We start from the raw sequence: 22,500 nt of genomic DNA, 5'->3' as shown, positions 1-22,500 counted from the left end.
CCTCTCAGGCCGGGGGCAAAACAACGTATGAATGAATGGTTGGATCAGAATCACCGTTGTAATCATTGGCCAGTACAGAGAATTAAGTAAAACCACAAGTCCATCATCATCCATGGCTACTTTAGGAAAGGGACCATTTTAGCTAGCTAGCCACCGGAGGACAACAACACAACGAGATGCAACAATTCAAGTTTTTCAACTCTACAGACAGCATCAGATAGATGCCTTACACATATAGTACAGAGACAGAGCGGCGCTGTTTCACTCGCTCGGATGTTTTCTCCTGTGAGATACATTCAGCCTCTTGCGAAATGAAGGAAAATAGAACACAGAAAGACGAAAGATAAATAATTGTGTGTTTAAAAAAATAAAATAATATTGGTGTGTTTTTTGAGGGGAAGCCTGGCTTCCCTCGGCCTCCATGAATACAGATCAACGACCAAATGCCACCCTGTTCCCTACATTGTGCACTACTTTTGACGAGGGCCCACAGGGATCTGGTCAAAAGTACTGCTCCAGTCAGTGCTCCAAGCCCTCTGCTGGGCCTCTGGCAGGGTTCCATGGAGGAAACAGTAAACAGTCCTCCGAAATAACTAACACTATGCAGGAGACCATGTGCCAGACGTTCCCCCCAGAGAAGCCCACACACCAACCCAGTCCTGGGAACAGCAGGACATCCGCTAACACTTCACCACTGTTTTGTATTCACATAAATACATCTGGAGAATGTGACCTGGGATCAGTTGATCTCATATGTACAATAGATAGATGACCAATAGAGATAGGAAGAGAGGGGAGAGAGGGGGGTTGGGGGGTTGAAACCAAATGAGATGAAGGAGTAGACAAGCAGATATTCCCCATCGCACTTTAGTAAGTAAAGCTAAGGAATAGTAAACACAGATGACCCTTTTTTTGTGTGTGTGTGACAGTTTCCCCACCCTTTGCTGAATAAATGCATTGAAAGTATAAGGAGCGTTATTCTTTTCACCACGACCGGTGATCAGAGTTTACCCTATTTTACCACTACATCACTGCCTGCAATCAAATCATGTTATCATTTATAAACCCTTAAAAAAAATGTTTTTTAACAAGAGTAAAAATAATCAAATATGCCCAAAAGCTGCAAAACAGCAGTTAAAGCTTAAAGTCCATAGCAACTCGAAAACAGAAACACAACAACGAACATGCCGCCGAGACAGAGGGAAGCTTACCTCAAGCATCACCACGCATGGAGCCATCAACGGCACATCATAAAATTACCAAATGAAGGTTTCATTAAAATACTGCACTGTGAGAGGTAAATGAGAATCAGCATGGATGACAGAGCTACAACCTAACGTCGAAATAAAGGAGCAGCTCAAACATTGGCCACATCCCAAAATAGCACCCTATTCCCAGTGTTGTGCCATGGGCCCTGGTCAAAAGTAGTGTGCCATCTGGGACGTTTTACAAGTGCGCGACAATTAAGGCCCTACCCCTCATCCAAAGATACAAAATGGATGTAGTTAAACCATAATAAAAGTTGGTATGTAGCCCAGGCTCCACCTGTATTGCATTATGATAGGCTGGCTCATGTTCATGTCTCTATGACCGGATCAAACCTGCTCTATGAGGGTTTTATCTGCCTGGCTGTACTGTAGGTCTCATCAAGACTGAAATGGGCTGCTACTGTTACTACCTTCTCTGATAATACTAACAGAAAGCACTAACAAAAGTTATGTGTGGATTGGATTCTGTTGTTGTCGTTCTTGTTTACATCAACGGCGTGAGCATAACTGCCAGTGACTTTTTCTTTTACTTTGTTTAAAAGCAGTTAAACACCTTGGCCCGTAGGCATAAAACTTAATGATTAGAATTACTTCTGAATGAAAAAAAATCTACAAACAATCTCTGAATTATGTCATTTTCCTCCTACCATCCTTTATGCATACAGGCCCTTGTTTCTAGATTAGGGCTGTCAGGACCTCCATTCAATCCACATCCCCTGGGACCTGAGAGAACTCAACACATTTCCTCTAACTAAAGACAAACTATGAACGATCATCATCACCATAGTATTTGACATTACACTATTATCAAACCAAAGTTTAGCTAGGAGCTAGACACAGGGAGACTGTGTCTGTTGGCACCATCTTGTTACCTTCCTATATACTATGATGCTTTTTATATAACATCATTCTGTTAGGCAAAATCAATTTAGATGGCCTCAAATTATACCATGGTCAAATCCCCAAGGCCAATTCCTGTTCTAGCTGGGTCCTCCTGGTGATTATCTCGGTTGCCCCTAGACGCTGATCTTGGGTTAGTTGTGTATTTTTCCCACTATTGTTTAAGGTTAGGAATGGTGGAGGAGTAGCTGATCCTAGATCTGTACCTAGGGGAAACCCCGGAGCGCGTATCTAACTGTTAGCTGGCCTATGTGCAAGTCGACAACACAGAGATAATTTAGGGCAATAGCACTGTGCCACTATAAAAGCCCCTACAATCACCACTGCCATCATTTTAGATTTGTGTGTATTGTGTGTATTGTGTGTATTGTGTGTATTGTGTGTACTGCTGTGACATGGTTAGATATTACATGTCAGATATTACTCAGCCCCTGTAACCTGTAACCCTACCACAGGCTGAGTCACTGGTTTACTGGTGCTCTTCCATGCCATCCCTAGGAGGGGTGCGGCACTTGAGTGGGTTGAGTCACTGACGCGATCTTCCTGTCTGGGTTGGCGCCCCCCCTTGGGTTGTGCCGTGGCGGAGATCTTTGTGGGCTATACTTGGCCTTGTCTCAGGATGGTAAGTTGGTGGTTGAAGATATCCCTCTAGTGGTGTGGGGGCTGTGCTTTGGCAAAGTGGGTGGGGTTATATCCTGTGGGTGGGGTTATATCCTTATATCCCGGTTATATCCTATCGTCTCCCGACCACTCCTGTCTCAGCCTCCAGTATTTATGCTGCAATAGTTTTTGTGTCGGGGGGCTAGGGTCAGTCTGTTACAGTATATCTGGAGTATTTCTCCTGTCTTATCCGGTGTCCTGTGTGAATTTAAGTATGCTCTCTCTAATTCTCTCTCTCTTTCTCTGATTTGCTCTCTTTCTTTCTCTCTTTCTCTCTTTCTTTCTTTCTCTCTCTTGGACCTGAGCCCTAGGACCATGCCTCAGGACTGACTGGCCTGATGACTACTTGCTGTCCCCAGTCCACCTGGCCATGCTGCTGCTCCAGTTTCAACTGTTCTGCCTGCGGCTATGGAACCCTGACCTGTTCACCGGACGTGCTACCTGTCTCAGACCTGCTGTTTTCAACTCTCTAGAGACAGCAGGAGCTGTAGAAATACTCTGAATGATCGGCTATGGAAAGCCAACTGACATTTACTCCTGAGGTGCTGACTTGTTGCACCCTCGACAACCACTGTGAATATTATTATTTGACCCTGCTGGTCATCTATGAACATTTGAACATCTTGGCCATGTTCTGTTATAATCTCCACCTGGCACAGCCAGAAGACGACTGGCCACTCCTCATAGCCTGGTTCCTCTCTATGTTTCTTCCTAGGTTCTGGCCTTTCTAGGGAGTTTTTCCTAGCCACCGTGCTTCTACACCTGCATTGCTTGCTGTTTGGGGTTTTAGGCTGGGTTTCTGTACAGCACTCAGCTGATGTAAGAAAGGCTTTATAAATACATTTGAGTGATTTGATTGAGATACTACTGCACTGTTGGAGCTAGAAACACAAGCATTTCGCTACACCCGCAATAACATCTGCTGAACACGTGTATGTGACCAGTAAAAATTGATTTGATTTGATTTTTAGGGCAGGGGTTCTCAAAGTGAGGTACTGCATGGAGTCTGCAGTACCTCACTTTTTTACATTTAATTTGTTGAATGAATAAAGTAATAACAACAGATTGAACAAATTGTGGCCAAGGGATCCGTGGAAAAAGTTTAGAGGGTGTAATACAATACAATACTATGTAATAAAATAATGAGGGTGTAATACAATACAATACTATGTAATATTAATGTTTTTAACCCTGGGTCTGCAAGGCTGTATACTGGCATCCACAGTACACATTTTTCACCTCAATAATTATTGTATCCCCCCCCCCCAAACAAAATAACTGTATGTATGTAAACTTCTGACCCACTGGGAATGTGATGAAAGCAATAAAAGTTGTTGCTTACCCTTTTCCACCTGGGAGCGGCCCATCAGGAAGTCCAGGATCCAGTTGCAGAGGGAGGTGTTTAGTTCCAGGGTCCTTAGCTTAGTGGTGAGCTTTGTGGGCACTATGGTGTTGAACGCTGAGCTGTAGTCAATGAACTGCATTCTCACATAGGTGTTTCTTTTGTCCAGGTGGGAAAGGGCAGTGTGGAGTGTAATAGAGATTGCGTCATCTGTGGATCTGTTGGCATGATGGTGGTGATGTGAGCCATGACCAGCCTTTCAAAGTACTTCATGGCTACCGACGTGAGTGCTACGGGGCGGTAATCATTTAGGCAGGTTATCTTCGCTTTCTTTGCACAGGGACTATGGAGGTCTGTTTGAAACATGTAGGTATTACAGACTCGGTCAGGGATAGGTTGAGAATGTCATGCTTTGAGTACATGTCCTGGTAATCCGTCTGGCCTCACGGCTTTGTGAATGTTGACCTGTCTAAAGGTCTTGCTCACATCGGCTACGGAGAGTGTGATCACACAGTCGTCTGGAACAGCTGGTGCTCTCATGCATGCATCAGTTTTCCTTGCCTCGAAGCGAGCATATTAGACATAGCGCACCAGCAGTTATTAACAAATAGACACACACCCCCGCCCCTCGGCTTACCAGACGTAGCTGCTCTGTCTTGCCGATGCACAGAGAAGCCAGCCAGCTCTATATTTTCTGTGTCGTAGTTCAGCCACGTCTCGGGGAAACATAAGATATTACAGTTTTTAATGTCCCGTTCGTAGGATAGTCTTAATCGCAGATCGTCCAGTTGTTTTCCAATGATTGCACGTTGGCCAATAATACGGAGAGTAGTGGTGGTTGACCTACTCGTCAAAGAATTCTTACAAGGCACCCCGCCCTCCTCTTCCTTTTTCTCCGTCTTTTTCACGCTGATGATGGGGATTTGGACCTTGACAAAGCAGTATATCCTTCTCGTCGCACTCATTCAAGAAAAAATATTCTTCCAGTTCGAGGTGAGTAATCGCTGTTCTGATATCCAGAAGTTTTTTCCGGTCATAAGATATTATGTACAAAATGAGTTACGAACAAAATAGCACAGTTGGTTATGAGCCCATAAAATGGCAGCCATCCCCTTCGGCGCAATCCTTTCCATTGTTATTGTGAAGTGGAAACGTCTAGGAGCAAAATCGTCTCAGCTGCGTAGTGGTAGGCCACACAAGCTCACAGAATGGGATCACCAAATTGTCTGTCCTCGATTGCAACACTCACTACTGAGTTCAAAACTGCCTCTGGAAGCAACGTCAGCACAAGAACTGTTCGTCGGGAGAACGAGTGCAACGAGTGCAAAGCTCGCCGCCATTGGCCTCTGGAGCAGTGAAAATGAGTTCTCTGGAGTGATGAACCATGCCTCACCATCTGGCAGTCCAACAAACAAATCTTTGTGGCAACTGTTTGGGGAAGGCCCTTTCCTGTTTCAGCATGACAATGCCCCCGAGCAGAAAGCGAGGTCCTTACAGAAATGGTTTGTTGAGATCGGTGTGGAAGAACTTGACTGGCCTGCATAGAGCCCTGACCTCAACCCCATTAAACACCTTTAGGATGAACTGGAACGCCGATTTCGAGCCAGGCCTAATCGCCCAACATCAGTGCCCGACCTCATTAATGCTCTTGTGGCTGAATGAAAGCAAGTCCCCCCAGCATTGATCAAACATCTAGTGGAAATCATTCCCAGATGAGTGGAGGCTGTTATAACAGCAAAGGAGGGACCAACTTCATATTATTACCCAGGATTTTGGAATGAGATGTTCGACGAACAGGTGTATACATACATTTGGTGATGTAGTGCATGTAAATGAGATATTTCTGTATTTAATTTTCAATAAATTTGCAAATATTTAAAAAAACATATTTTCACTTTGTCATTATGGGTATTGTGTGTAGATTGTGTGAGGAAAAACATCTATTTAATCCATGTTGAATTCAGGCTGTAACACAACAAAATGTGGATTAAGTCAAGGGGTGCGAATACTTTCTAAGGTACAGTATAAACCATCCCTTCCCTCCCATTCAGGAATATGAACATATCCCATATCTGCCTCTCTCGTTTCCAGTGATTGTACCATAAACATAGATGTTATACCATTACGGAGTAGGCTTTTCCTTCTAATGTATTTGATTGAGTCTATTTAAACCAAATGCATTCAAGCGTATAAAAGGTTACAAAGGGAAAAAAAGAGGGAAAGAATTTGATATTAAAACACGGCCTCGAGACTCTTTATATAGATGTGAGTAATCCGTCCGTAAGAATCTATATTGTGTTTTGAGTGTTTTAAAATCCGATACAAGTCAAAGACCGTTTTCATTGATTGAACATTCCTGCTACAAGCTGCGTTACCTGACGACTGACTCATTCAATACAATGCATCTGAAAATAACGCGCTTTTTTTCTCTACAGCTGTGTTGCATTGTCTTATAATTGGACCTGACATGCACTTAATAAAGAGACACAGCGAGAACTATGTTCCCATAGATACTTCCCTGCAGGCTTTGCCAAAGCCACGGAAAGCCGCGGAACACTTTATATAACGTAATGTCTTGCAAACCAGATATAAAATCTGGCCCAGTGTACAGAGCCATGGTTTCTCCAAGTAAGGCTTCCAATTCAACCATAACCGGTGAGCTAATCTCAGCTGCTTTTGTTAAGCGTAGAAAGCCAAGACAAGGCAGGTAAAGCATTTCACAGATTTTGAAAAAAAAATGGAAAAAAGTATTGAGTAGGATCTTCATATCTCTATACGCTAAGACCTGGGGAACCACATGAAACAGCATGTCAAGTAGGGCTTTGCTAACAGACATGCAGACACAGAGAATGAAGGCTTTGCTAACAGACATGCAGACACAGAGAATGTAGGCTTTGCTAACAGACATGCAGACACAGAGAATGAAGGCTTTGCTAACAGACATGCAGACACAGAGAATGAAGGCTTTGCTAACAGACATGCAGACACAGAGAATGTAGGCTTTGCTAACAGACATGCAGACACAGAGAATGAAGGCTTTGCTAACAGACATGCAGACACAGAGAATGAAGGCTTTGCTAACAGACATGCAGACACAGAGACTTTGCAGTAGCAGCATAATGGTGTCAGAGACCTAAAGAAAGCAAGGAACCCATTTATTCACGAGTCCGTGGTACAACATTGCAAAACTAAATGACGCCAACCTAAAATAGTCATAACAACCCTGTGTTCACAGAATGACGGAGAAACCGAATGACAACATTGTCTGAGTGTGAAAGACAAAGAAAAGCAGTGCCTTTTGGGACTGCACAGAGGCACTTGAGTGTGAAACTGTCACTTCGAGCCTCCCCAGAAACAGCAGGGGGAAAAAATACATAATCTATAACTTGATACCTGCTGAGAGTGATGAGGGATTTCTATGACACTTTGAGTACTGTTGCCTGAGTAGATTAGCTCCTCTGCATGGTTCCTGTACCACCATGTGAGATGGCTAAAACAGGGGATTTTTGTATTTATTTTTTATTTGACCTTTATTTAACCAGGTAGGCTAGTTGAGAACAAGTTCTCATTTGCAACTGCGACCTGGCCAAAATAAAGCAAAGCAGTTCGACACATACAACAACACAGAGTTACACTTGGAATAAACAAACATACAATCAATAATACAGTAGAAAAAGTCTATATACAGCATGTGCAAATGAGGTAGGATAAGGGAGGTAAGGCAATAAATAGGCCATGGTGGCGAAGTAATTACAATATAGCAATTAAACACTGGGATGGTGGAATGTGCAGAAGATGAATGTGCAAGTAGAGATACTGGGGTGCAGGGAAGCAAGATAAATAAATAAATACAGTTTGGGGATGAAGTAGATTGGATGGGCTATTTACAGATGCGCTATGTACAGGTGCAGTGATCTGTGAGCTGCTCTGACAGCTGGTTCTTAAAGTGAGGGAGGTAAGAGTCTCCAGCTTAAGTGATTTTTGCAGTTCGGGATTTGCTGCTTGTCATCATCCTGCCTCCATCAGTAAAAGTTATTGTCTGTATCAGCACCCTATTCACTATATAGTGCACTACTTTTGACTAGGGCCCATAGGCCTCTGGTCAAAAATAGTGCACTATAAACTTTATTTGTCACATGCTCCGAATACAACAAGTGTAGACCTTACCATGAAATGCTTACCTACAAGCCCTTAACCAACAATGTTGCTCAAGAAAGAGCATAAATTAAAGTAAAAATATATATAAAAAGTAACACTATAAAATAACAATAACGAGGCTATTATACAGGGGGTACTGGTACAGAGTCAATGTGTGGGGGTTAAGGGTTAAGCACCTCGTATAAACAGAATTAGTCTCTTTACGTTCTCAATTTTCATCTTATGTGCACACAGACACCTTGAGACTGACCATGCAAAGGTTCACAATGTCACAAACAGGTTCAATATTAACGTTAATACGAGAGTAAAACACAACAGGCAGGACCCTCTGTTAAAGACTGATTTGTGTGTCTCAGTGATAAGCTGTTGTTTTGGCCTCAAACATGTTGGATTAATATAAATACTAAAGAGGGTAGGGCCTGTCAATCCAAATTCCCCTAAATACAGATCTAGGATCAGCTTCCCCTCCCCTAATACTAACCGAAACCATTAGTTTGGGAAATTAAAAGCTTACTCCAGATCAGTGTCTAGAGACAACTACCCCCCTCTTAGCTGGCACACAGTTGAGAAAGACTGAACAGTAAACAAGTGTCTTTAAAAAGGCTCCAGTAGCCAAAATGTCCACTTCAGTTCTCTTCCTGTGGCTTTCTTTCACATCACAGCTGTAACATTTTACTGACACCCCAAAAGCAACACCATCAATCTAGGCCATTTTTTTTTTGAGCTGTTGGTCTGGCAGAGTGACGAATGAATGATGCTCCCCACAGGCTTCACAGTTGAGACTGTGGCCATCGCAGTATTTGGAGGGACATTTACAAATCTAACACAGCAGGTCTAGCCAGGCTTCTCTCCGTCTGCATCCTCACCCCAGCTGTGCTACATCATTCCCTGTCAAGAGCAGAGTTCGAGTCCTCAAAGGCGTTCTACTCTACTTAATATGTTATCCTTAATATATGTCTTATTCGTTTTCATCTCAAAATTATCTGGAGGAATTAACATATTTAAGTCAGCCGAAAATATGCTATATATAGAGACATAACATATTTTTTGCCTAATAATACAACATTATACAGCCTCAGTATTCTGTATTTCATTTCTCCATTTTTTTATTAATTTTCACTTTGTCATTATGGGGTATTGTGATGTCATTATGGGGTATTGTGATGTCATTATGGGGTATTGTGATGTCATTATGGGGTATTGTGTGTAGATGGATAAGAAAAAAAATCTAGTTAATCCATTTTGAATTCAGGCTGTAACACAACAAAATGTGCTATTAGTCAAGGGGTATGAATACTTTCTGAAGGCGCTGTACATGCCTGTTACTAGTTATTAAGCATTTTAAGTGTTACTAAAATACTATTGTGAAACTGTGGACACTTCAGAGAGAGGGAGGGGGGGGGTTGTTAAGTCATAGACAATGAGGTCAGAAAACAAGACAAGTGTTATTTCATTAAGGCACGGCAAAACAAGAATCATTGACGTATGGAGATCTCAAAACAATGGCTGTCCTCGTCAATGGTCCGGCATCACCGCTGGGGCTTCTAATAACCTATGCCCGTGTCTTTTTCCCAGAACCTCGACTGTAGTTATATCGGGAAGTGTCCATATCTGTTACTGTATGGACTGCATCTCAAACGGCACCCTATTCCCTATATGTACGACCAGGGTCCATAGGGATAGGGCTCTAGTCAAAAGTAGTGCACTAAATAGGGAATAGGGTACCGTTTGGGAGGCGCCCGTTGTCCTTTGGCCTCTCTCCGTGAAAATTTGATAGGTCCTTGCCGCTCTTCAGTGGTCAGAGGCTCCATCCACAGTCTTTAAATGGAATTGAATGGCTCGGTCTCTCTTGTGGTTTGTACCAAATGAAAACAATAGTGTTTATGGAGTATGAGTAATGTCTCACAAGAGATGTAACAGAGGGAAACTGAGTTCAATTAGAGTGTTAGGTCATAGACTGGCATTAGAGCGGGGCTCTGCACCTCTCACCAGTTCTTATTCACCCTGCCCCTCTTCTCTCCGCCACTCATTTCTATACCGTGGGAGGCGTGCATTACCAACATAGCATTAGACAACATATTGCCCATCGTCCAGTGGAGGCTGCTGAGGGGAGGACGGCTCATAATAATGGCTGGAAAGGAGCAAATGGAATGGCATCAAACCATGTGTTTGATACAATTCAAATCTATCCGCGCCAGCCATTGGGCTCTCGAGTGCTGTAATCAGTGTCACTATAGTCCCTGGTTCGAATCCAGGAAATATCACAACCGGCCGGTGATTGGGAGTCTCATAGGGTGGCGCACAATTGGCACAGCGTCGTCAGGGTTTGGCCAGGGTAGGTCGTCATTGTAAATAAGAATTTGTTCTTAACTGACTTGCCTAGTAAAATTCTGGTTCAATTTTACCACTAGCCCGTCCTCCCCAATGAAGGTGCCACCAACCTCCTGTGACCCATACATGTGTAGGCCTACCATTGTATACAGTAAGTCGGGCGCATAAACAGTGTATGGCTTCAGTTGTTATCAATGGATAAGTGTGGTGCCAGATTTGGTTTGGATTCACCTTTGTGGGGGGTTGCAACTCACCTGACCAATAGTCTAGGACACTGGTTCTCAAACCTGGTCCTGGGGACCCAAAGGTATGCACATTTTTGTTTTTGCCCTAGCACTACACAGCTGATTCAAATTATTAACTCATCAAAAGGCTTTGATGATTTGAATCAGGTGTGTAGTGTTTGGGCAAAAACAAAAATGTGCACCCCTTTGGGTCCCCAGGACCAGGATTGAGAACCAGTGGTCTAGGTGAAAGACTGGCCCATACATTTTGGGTGCTAATGGGGAACGACAGTTGAAATAACCTCATGAGGCATTCAAAAGTGAATTTCTTTAAGAATCAATAGGTATATGATTTATTTAAAAGTCAAAAAAATTGATCTACCAATTGCATATTGCCCCTATAAGCAGGTCTTGTTGTACTACTAGCACTGTACCTAGCTAGCACAGAACGTTCCCACACCAAAAAAAAAGGTTCCAGGAACATTCTGGGAACCGACATTTGTTAGCTGGGCATTCATTTTACCAATGCACCCAAACCTTGTATAGCCAGAGAACCTACCAATTAGGCTACTACTGCCCTCATTGTGTTGCCTGTTTGGACAGTATGCCAGTGTCACTGGGAGAGCTAAGGTAAGCACATCATCTTTTACATCCGTCAACAGCCAGATTGCTTCATAGGGATGGTAGCCAATCTAGAGCTGAGAGGAGGTTTGTGAAGTGGGCTGGTAGAAAGGGATTGGGGGGAGGGGGTTAAGATTAAAAGGTAGGGCCCAATGCTTGCTCCAACCAGAGGACATTTCAGGGAATATTGAGAGGGTGTCAAGCAAGAGGAGACGGAGGGGGGTTGTGTGTGTGTGTGTGTGTGTGTGTGTGTGTGTGTGTGTGTGTGTGTGTGTGTGTGTGTGTGTGTGTGTGTGTGTGTGTGTGTGTGTGTGTGTGTGTGTGTGTGTGTGTGTGTGTGTGTGTGTGTGTGTGTGTACTCACCCTGGAGATAGTGAGTGGCATGTTGAAGTCTTTCCCCCCCTGCAGCCTGAAGCCCCATGGGGCCGGGCCAAGCAGGGACACACTGTAGTTACTGCTCATGGTTCTAGAACACTGGGAAGGAAGGATTTCCACTGGTATGTTAACCCCGTAACTCTGGCTTTCAAGATCTGGGATGTGATAAGGGAAAGAGATTGTGTTTATTATACCATTTTGAAGCAAGACGGACAATCCATAAAAGTCTGTTATGATTGAAATCAACCTGAATACCATATCTTACATTCAAAAACAATATAGGTGAACATTTACTTAATACATACATAAATCGAAGATAGAAATCTGGAGTTCAGATGCTGTGTTTAAATACGATGAAATATTAAATGCAGAGAGAATACGCTGTACTTCTTACTACATAAATAAAACAAGGCAGCGAAATCTGTTTCTTAAAATAAAACTCATAACATTGTCAAACAAGAGCCTTCAAATCCCAGCCCACAGGATTCCCAAAATAATACGATGTATCACTGTGTGGAAAACTATTTTAAGAAGCAACTGAAGGACAACTGAAGGACACAACTAGAAGATGTTTAAACAAAAATGCTACTCTAAGCGCTTGTTTCCCAGACGCAGATTAAGCCTAGTCATGAAGTAAAAGGCTTTCTTAATGGAGAGTCGCTTTATAATCCAGGACTTGGCATAATATGTGTCTGGGAAACCAGCCCAAGCGTTTTAGAATATGTGAAACCCTACCTCTAGAGTAGGTAGGCAGTCGTATCAGAGATGTAACTGCTATGCAGGTAGGTGGACAACGCAGCACACAGACCAGTTCGCCTCGACAAATCCCTTACCGGCAAAACACTGAGCCACACAGCAGTGTAATGGCCCTTTATACTGGACTAGTGAAGGAAGGGAGGGGGTAAAGAGGAGGAGTAAAGGGGAGGGGAGGGGTAAAGGAGGGGGGGTAAAAGGGAGAGAGTAAAGGGGAGGGGAGGTGGTAAAGGGGAGGGGTAAAGGGGAGGGGATGTGGTAAAGGGGAGGGGAGGGGTAAAGGGGAGGGGAGGGGTAAAGGGGAGGGGAGGGGAGGTGGGTAAAGGGGAGGGGGTAAAGGGGAGAGAGTAAAGGGGGAGGGAGGAGTAAAGGGGTAGGGAGGGGTAAAGGGGAGAGAGGGGGTAAAGGGGGTGAGTAAAGGAGAGGGGAGGGGGTAAAGGGTAGGGAATAAAGGGGAGGGGAGGGGGTAAAGAGGAGGGGAAGGGTAAAGTGGAGAGAGGGGATAAAGGGGGGGAGGGGTAAAGGGGGGGAGGGAGTAAAGGGGAGGCAGTAAAGGGGAAGGGAGGGGGTAAAGGGGTGGGGAGGGAGTAAAGGGGAGGGGAGGGGGGAAAGGAGAGGGAGTGAAGGGGAGTGGGTAAAGGGGAGGGAGTAAAGGGGAAGGGAGGGGGTAAAGGAGAGGTGGTAAAGGGGAGGGGAAAAGCCCTCGCCTCTCCATTCAGTTCTATTCCAGGCCAATATTGACTTGTTTTTAGCAGGAGACTGATATAGTGGCACTCAGTCTATGTTCCACAGCCAGGTCATAGCTCTCAGTGTGTTCACCCAGCCACTAATAGCTGTCTTTAATGGGTCTTCATTCAAAAGTAGGCCTGTGACATTCGTTGAATTTTAGATGAAGGTAATTGGCCAGCCAAATGACCTCGGTCTCCGTAATAACCGTTCGAATAGCAAACAAAATATATACAGTACCAGTCCAAAGTTTGGACACACCTACTCATTCAAGGGTTTTTCTTTATTTTTACTATTTTCTACACTGTAGAATAATAGTCAAGACTTCAAAACTATGAAATAACACACATGGAATCATGTAGTCACCAGAAAAGTGTTAAACAAATCAAAATGTTTGTTATATTTTAGATTCTTCAAAGTAGCCACCTTTTGCCTTGAATACAGCTTTGCACACAGAGTCCATGTTATCTCAGAAAAGGACTTGTGTGGACTACCACTTTTCAGCTGAGCCGTTGTTGCACCTAAACGTTCCCACTTCACAATACCAGCACTTACAGTTGACTGGGGCAGCTCTAGCAGGGCAGACATTTGACAAACTGACTTATTGGAAAGGTGGCATACTGCGACGATGCCACGTTGAAAGTCTCTGAGCTCTTCAGTACAGCCCATTCTACTGATAATGTTTGTCTATGGAGATTGCATGGCTGTGCTCGATTTTATATACCTGTCAGCAACGGGTGTGGCTTAATTAGCCAAATCCACTAATTTGAATGAGTGTCCACATACTATTGGCCATGTAGTGTACATCCATTAAAAATATATTTTAAACGGTTATGATGGTTATTGTTATTTTTTTATGATGGTGTTTACTGTATATTGTGCCCTAATCAATGGGGTTTTTCATTTTAAAGCAGAGAGAGAAAATAATGCATGACCTTACGTGACCTTACATGACCTTACATGACCTTACATGACCTTATGTGACAAGTTGATGCATTAACGCATGACCTTACGTGACCTTACATGACCTTATGTGACAGGCTGAGGCATTAACGAATGACCTTACGTGACCTTACATGACCTTATGTGACAAGTTGAGGCATTAACGCATGACCTTACGTGACCTTACATGACCTTATGTGACAGGCTGAGGCATTAATGCATGACCTTACGTGACCTTTACATGACCTTACATGACCTTACGTGACAAGTTGATGCATTAATGCATGACCTTACGTGACCTTTACATGACCTTACATGACCTTATGTGACAAGTAGATGCATTAACGCATGACCTTACGTGACCTTTACATGACCTTACGTGACCTTACGTGACCTTACGTGACAAGTTGAGGCATTAACGCATGACCTTACGTGACCTTTACATGACCTTACATGACAAGTTGAGGCATTAACGCATGACCTTACGTGACCTTTACATGACCTTACGTGACAAGTTGAGGCATTAACGCATGACCTTACTTGACCTTACATGACCTTATGTGACAGGCTGAGGCATTAATGCATGACCTATTGCTCTGTTATGTCAACTTCCACTGAATAAAGCCGTTGACTGATGCAAAGAGAGTGAGGCGAAACACACAGAGGGGACGGTCTCGGTTAGTCTCTCAGACGGACGGACAAATAGACCGACAGACAGAGAGACAGACGGACAGGCAGACAGACAGACAGGAGGCCTGCCAGGTGTACAGGAGCAGCCCCGGGGAGGGAAGCCAGCCCACTGACCAGCTGCAGCCCCGTGCTGTGAGGTCAAAGGTCACCAAAGGTCGCCAGAGGTCACAGGGAAGCCTGCGTGCAGAGGAAGAGGAAGTTCCAAATAATGGAGGTGGATCAAGGGGACCCTGATTACTACTACAGCTAATCGCTTATAAAGAGCCATGTGGAAGGGCCATGAGAAACTCCGCTCCATTATGGGAACCATGGTAACAAACAATTGTGTAACATGGAAGTTGCTGCTCGACCACTCAAGGCAGGGTTGTATTTCAGTTCAGTCCCAGTGCTGCTTTATGAAAATATTACATGGAGGTCGGTTACACTGATTTGAACAAAAATGTGCTATGTCGTATATACATACAGTACAAATGACTTACAAACACAGTGTCCATGTTACAAACACAGTGTCCATGTTACAAACACTGTTAGGACAGCCTCAGTCTCAGCAGGACTTGTGTCAATATAATACGAAGTCTACAATAGAGAGAGGATAGAACCTGAAACAGGGACTACAATAGAGACAGGGTAGAACCTGAAACAGGGACTACAATAGAGACAGGATAGAACCTGAAACCGGGACTACAATAGAGACAGGATAGAACCTGAAACAGGGACTACAATAGAGACAGGATAGAACCTGAAACCGGGACTACAATAGAGACAGGATAGAACCTGAAACAGGGACTACAATAGAGACAGGGTAGACCCTGAAACAGGGACTACAATAGAGACAGGATAGAACCTGAAACAGGGACAACAATAGAGACAGGATAGAACCTGAAACATGGACTACAATAGAGATAGGATAGACCCTGAAACAGGGACAACAATAGAGACAGGATAGAACCTGAAACAGGGACTACAATAGAGACAGGATAGAACCTGAAACAGGGACTACAATAGAGACAGGATAGAACCTGAAACAGGGACTACAATAGAGATAGGATAGACCCTGAAACAGGGACTACAATAGAGATAGGATAGACCCTGAAACAGGGACTACAATAGAGACAGGATAGAACCTGAAACAGGGACTACAATAGAGACAGGATGGAACCTGAAACAGGGACTACAATAGAGATAGGATAGACCCTGAAACAGGGACTACAATAGAGATAGGATAGACCCTGAAACAGGGACTACAATAGAGACAGGATAGAACCTGAAACAGGGACTACAATAGAGACAGGGTAGAACCTGAAACAGGGACTACAATATAGATATAATAGATCCTGAAACAGTGACTACAATAGAGACAGGATAGAACCTGAAACCGGGACTACAATAGAGACAGGATAGAACCTGAAACCGGGACTACCCATGGAATAAATGTTGTAGATCTTAATGTTTTTCCACATAATCCTGGACTATCGGACCACCATTTTATTACGTTTGCAATTGCAACAAATAATCTGCTCAGACCCCAACCAAGGAGCATCAAAAGTCGTGCTATAAATTCTCAGACAACACAAAAATTCCTTGATGCCCTTCCAGACTCCTTCTGCCTACCCAAGGACGTCAGAGGACAAAAATCAGTTAACCACTTAACTGAGGAACTCAATTTAACCTTGCGCAATACCCTAGATGCAGTTGCACCCCTAAAAACGAAAAACATTTGTCATAAGAAACTAGCTCCCTGGTATACAGAAAATACCCGAGCTTTGAAGCAAGATTCCAGGAAATTGGAACGGAAATGGCGCCACACTGGAAGTCTTCCGACTAGCTTGGAAAGACAGTACCGTGCAGTACCGAAGAGCCCTCACTGCTGCTCGATCATCCTACTTTTCCAACTTAATCGAGGAAAATAAGAACAATCCAAAATTTCTTTTTGATACTGTTGCAAAGCTAACTAAAAAGCAGCATTCCCCAAGAGAGGATGGCTTTCACTTCAGCAGTAATAAATTCATGAACTTCTTTGAGGAAAAGATCATGACCATTAGAAAGCAAATTACGGACTCCTCTTTGAATCTGCGTATTCCTCCAGGGCTTAGCTGTCCTGGATCTGCACAGCTCTGCGAGGGCCTGGGATCGGGAGAGACACTTAAGTGTTTTAGTACTATATCTCTTGACACAATGATGAAAATAATCATGGCCTCTAAACCTTCAAGCTGCATACTGGATCCTATTCCTACTAAACTGCTGAAGGAGCTGCTTCCTGTGCTTGGCCCTCCTATGTTGAACATAATAAACAGCTCTCTATCCACCGGATGTGTACCAAACTCACTAAAAGTGGCAGTGATAAAGCCTCTCTTGAAAAAGCCAAACCTTGACCCGGAAAATATAAAAAACTATCGGCCTATATCGAATCTTCCATTCCTCTCAAAAAATTTTGAAAAAGCTGTTGCGCAGCAACTCACTGCCTTTCTGAAGACAAACAATGTATACGAAATGCTTCAGTCTGGTTTTAGACCCCATCATAGCACTGAGACTGCACTTGTGAAGGTGGTAAATGACCTTTTAATGGCGTCAGACCGAGGCTCTGCATCTGTCCTCGTGCTACTAGACCTTAGTGCTGCCTTTGACACCATCGATCACCACATTCTTTTGGAGAGACTGGAAACCCAAATTGGTCTACACGGACAAGTTCTGGCCTGGTTTAGATCTTACATGTCGGAAAGATATCAGTTTGTCTCTGTGAATGGTCTGTCCTCTGACAAATCAACTGTACATTTCGGTGTTCCTCAAGGTTCCGTTTTAGGACCACTATTGTTTTCACTATATATTTTACCTCTTGGGGATGTTATTCGAAAACATAATGTTAACTTTCACTGCTATGCGGATGACACACAGCTGTACATTTCAATGAAACATGGTGAAGCCCCAAAATTGCCCTCGCTAGAAGCCTGTGTTTCAGACATAAGGAAGTGGATGGCTGAAAACTTTCTACTTTTAAACTCGGACAAAACAGAGATGCTTGTTCTAGGTCCCAAGAAACAAAGAGATCTTCTGTTAAATCTGACAATTCATCTTGATGGTTGTAAAGTCGTCTCAAATAAAACTGTGAAGGACCTCGGCGTTACTCTTGACCCTGATCTCTCTTTTGACGAACATATCAAGACTGTTTCAAGGACAGCTTTTTTTCCATCTACGTAACATTGCAAAAATCAGAAATTTTCTGTCCAAAAATGATGCAGAAAAATTAATCCATGCATTTGTTACTTCTAGGTTAGACTACTGCAATGCTCTACTTTCCGGCTACCCGGATAAAGCACTAAATAAACTTCAGTTAGTGCTAAATACGGCTGCTAGAATCCTGACTAGAACCAAGAAATTTGATCATATTACTCCAGTGCTAGCTTCCCTACACTGGCTTCCTGTTAAGGCAAGGGCTGATTTCAAGGTTTTACTGTTAACCTATAAAGCGTTACATGGGCTTGCTCCTACCTATCTTTCCGAGTTGGTCCTGCCGTACATACCAATACGTACGCTACGGTCACAAGACGCAGGCCTCCTAATTGTCCCTAAAATTTCTAAGCAAACAGCGGGAGGCAAGGCTTTCTCCTATAGATCTCCATTTTTATGGAACAGTCTGCCTACCCATGTGAGAGACGCAGACTCGGTCTCAACCTTTAAGTCTTTACTGAAGACTTATCTCTTCAGTAGGTCATATGATTGAGTGTAGTCTAGCCCAGGAGTGTGAAGGTGAACGGAAAGGCTCTGGAGCAACGAACCGCCCTTGCTGTCTTTGCCGGGCCGGTTCCCCTCTCTCCACTGGGATTCTCTGCCTCTAACCCTGTTACTGGGGCTGAGTCACTGGCTTGCTGGTGCTCTTTCATGCCGTCCCTAGGAGGGGTGCGTCACTTGAGTGGGTTGAGTTACTGACGTGAACTTCCTGTCTGGGTTGGCGCCCCCCCTTGGTTTTGCTGTGGTGGAGACCTTTGTGGGCTATACTCGGCCTTGTCTCAGGATTGTAAGTTGGTGGTTGAGGATATCCCTCTAGTGGTGTGGGGGCTGTGCTTTGGCAGAGTGGGTGGGGTTATATACTTCCTGTTAGGCCCTGTCCGGGGGTTTCTTCGGATGGGGCCACAGTGTCTCCTGACCGCTCCTGTCTCAGCCTCCAGTATTTATGCTGCAGTAGTTTATGTGTCGGGGGGCTAGGGTCAGTTGGTTATACCTGGAGTACTTCTCCTGTCTTATCCAGTGTCCTGTGTGAATTTAAGTATGCTCTCTCTAATTCTCTCGTTCTCTCTTTCTCTCTGAGAACCTGAGCCCTAGGACCATACGTCAGGACTACCGGGCATGCTGACACCTTGCTGTCCCCAGTCGGCCCGGCCTTGCTGCTATTCCAGTTTCAACTGTTCTGCCTGCGGTTACGAAACCCCTACCTGTCCCAGACCTGCTGTTTTCAACTCTTAATGATCGGCTATGAAAAGCCAACTGAGATTTATTCCTGATTATTATTTGACCATGCTTGTCATTTATGAACATTTTGAAAATCTTGGCTCTCTCTAATTTTCTCCTTCTCTCTTTCTCTCGGAGGACCTGAGCCCTAGGACCATACGTCGGGACTACCGGCCGTGGTGACTCCTTGCTGGCCCCAGTCCGCCTGGCCTTGCTGCTATTCCAGTTTCAACTCTTCTGCCTGCGGTTATGGAACCCCTACCTGTCCCAGACCTGCTGTTTTCAACTCTTAATGATCGGCTATGAAAAGCCGACTGAGATTTATTCCTGATTATTATTTGACCATGCTTGTCATTTATGAACATTTTGAAAATCTTGGCTCTCTCTAATTTTCTCCTTCTTTCTTTCTTTCTCTCGGAGGACCTGGGCCCTAGGACCATGCGTCGGGACTGCCGCCCGTGGTGACTCCTTGCTGTCCCCAGTCCGCCTGGCCTTGCTGCTATTCCAGTTTCAGCTGTTCTGCCTGCGGTTATGGAACCGCCACCTGTCCCAGACCTGTTGTTTTTAAACTCTTAATGATCAGCTATGAAAAGCCAACTGAAAATTATTCATGATTATTATTTGACCATGCTTGTCACTTATGAACATTTTTGAACATCTTGGCATAGTTCTGTTATAATCTCCACCCGGCACAGCCAGAAGAGGACTGGCCACCCCTCATAGCCTGGTTCCTCTCTAGGTTTCTTCCTAGGTTTTGGCCTTTCTAGGGAGTTTTTCCTAGCCACCGTGCTTCTACACCTGCATTACTAGCTGTTTGGGGTTTTAGGCTGGGTTTCTGTACAGCACTTCGAGATATTAGCTGATGTACGAAGGGCTATATAAAATAAAATTGATTGATTGATTGATTGACTACAATAGAGATAGGATAGACCCTGAAACAGGGACTACAATAGAGACAGGATAGAACCTGAAACAGGGACTACAATAGAGACAGGATAGAACCTGAAACAGGGACTACAATAGAGACAGGGTAGAACCTGAACCAGAGAGTTCAAGGGGATCTGAGGCCCAGGTGGGGATAGTCAGTCATAATAACTCCAGAAACAATGAGAGTGTACGCACTGCAGTCACAACCCTCAGACTCGGTGCCATTCAAATTTCCTTTGTTCAGGCTCAGTGTCTATTTCAGGCCCCATATGCTCACCTCTCTACCCCCTAATGATCTTAGCTTTGTCCCTGCCTCCCCCCAACACACACACACCGTACACACACACACACACACACACTCAAACACACACGCCACGCCACTCCACCCAGTTTAAATTGCATGATAATCTGCCCCACATAAATTTCATTTAATGCATCATCCACATGAACAAAAGAATCCCCCAGGCACAGATGCTGGTTAGGTGCCATGTATGCTACATCCAGCCCTTCTTCTGGGCTGAGGGGAACAGCTGAGCTTCAACAGAATGATCCATGGCCTTTACAGCATGTTCATATATACACATTTTAACAGCAGGATCATATGTAGGTGATTCTTGCAACCCTCTCTGGCATCCTTCGCTAAACAAAACGGCATATTAACTTTTGTTTAACGAAGGATGCCAGAGAGGGTTGCAAGAATTGTCTACATATGATCCTGCTGTTAAAATGTCTATATGTGAACATGCTGTCATTTTTTTTTTTTAAGTACATTTTTTGGTTTATTTGGCGAAATACAAGAGACGTAAATTATCCAACGATGGCTATTGTGTAATCCGTTATTACTTGTTTTACTGTTGATTCAGATTTGAAAAGGGACGGTGTGCCAGACACCGTAAGGGCTCAGATGCCCAGAGAGCAACACAAACAGCACAGAGCAGCCAGCTAGGCGGTGGGGGACTTGCTCTTAATGATGTCAGTCTCGCCATCTGATCTCTCTGTTCCCCAGACCTGAGCCTAGATAATACCCATTCTATCCTGCCTCCACTGTGGTAGTATGTATAGTTCTCATGTACTGGTGGAGACCCTGCTGCGGCCCAAATGGAAACTAATTTCCTATACAGTGCACTACGTTTGACCAAAGCCCTGTGGGACCTACACTATGTGGGCATAAAGGACGACATTTGGGACAAATCCCATCTCCAACCCTGAACCCTTACTTTCTGATAGCTAACCACCAATGGCTGGCTGACAGAAATACAGTCATTTAATTTAGGCAATTTAGACGCAAAACAATCATGCTTAATTGTAGTCGTGCGGCTCCCAAAACTCCACAGCATTGGAATAATATGAAAATATGAAACAGTTTCCAATGGACAACTTTTTTACTATCCACTCGCTCACTGTTCCTGGAGCAGCCTAGTGTCCTTTCACTGTTCCTGGAGCAGCCTAGTGTCCTTTCACTGTTCCTGGAGCAGCCTAGTGTCCATTCACTGTTCCTGGAGCAGCCTAGTGTCCTTTCACTGTTCCTGGAGCAGCCTAGTGTCCTTTCACTGTTCCTGGAGCAGCCTAGTGTCCTTTCACTGTTCCTGGAGCAGCCTAGTGTCCATTCACTGTTCCTGGAGCAGCCTAGTGTCCTTTCACTGTTCCTGGAGCAGCCTAGTGTCCTTTCACTGTTCCTGAAAAGGATCTCTGTGTTCAGACAGGTCACATTTGATTAGGTATTCCCTTTCCCCTTCATTTATAGGTCAGCTAATGCTGAACCTTTTCGGCATTGAAATCAAATGCTAAAGAAACACGAGCCATTGACAGTCTACGACACGTCCCGTTTGGAGCCTCATAACATACTTTATTTTCAACTCCAGTTACCTTTGCTGACTCTGGCCCACGCTTGTAGGGGTGAAAATGCCCCTAGGCCCTGATCTTGTGTCTGTTTTCTATTTCCCCCACTAATGGTTAAGGTTAGAATTAGAGGGATGGAAGCTGATCCTAGATCAGGATATTGATCAGGATAAAACATCAGGATCAAGATCAGGATAAAACATTTGGAAGGTCATGGCTTACCCAACCTAGCCATTACACTATGAAGTAGCAGAAGTGTTGCAAACCATGGCCCTATCTGATTCCTTCTCTCAGACTACAC

General features: G+C 44.1%; 1 protein-coding gene across 9 annotated transcripts in view; it reads right to left on the bottom strand.

Annotated features, from left to right (window-relative positions):
- The window catches only part of pdlim5a (PDZ and LIM domain 5a), a 128,881-nt gene that overhangs the window by 96,523 nt on the left and 9,858 nt on the right, over positions 1-22,500 (bottom strand). For 5 of the 9 annotated variants that reach the window (XM_055918698.1, XM_055918702.1, XM_055918700.1 and 2 more), the window contains exons 1-2: positions 12,615-12,745; positions 11,868-12,034 (exon numbers count right to left, since the gene is read on the bottom strand). In XM_055918698.1, coding sequence (XP_055774673.1) covers positions 11,868-11,966 — 99 coding nt within the window. In that variant the 5' untranslated portion in view covers positions 11,967-12,034; positions 12,615-12,745. Of the gene's footprint in view, positions 1-11,867; positions 12,035-12,614; positions 12,746-22,500 lie in introns of those variants that run through there. The other 4 variants (XM_055918705.1, XM_055918706.1, XM_055918703.1 and 1 more) reach the window with 2 other exon arrangements.

Source organism: Salvelinus fontinalis, chromosome 4 (assembly GCF_029448725.1).
Source record: "Salvelinus fontinalis isolate EN_2023a chromosome 4, ASM2944872v1, whole genome shotgun sequence".
In the NCBI taxonomy this organism is placed as follows: domain Eukaryota; kingdom Metazoa; phylum Chordata; class Actinopteri; order Salmoniformes; family Salmonidae; genus Salvelinus; species Salvelinus fontinalis.
This window is presented reverse-complemented; position numbering and strand designations above follow the sequence as displayed.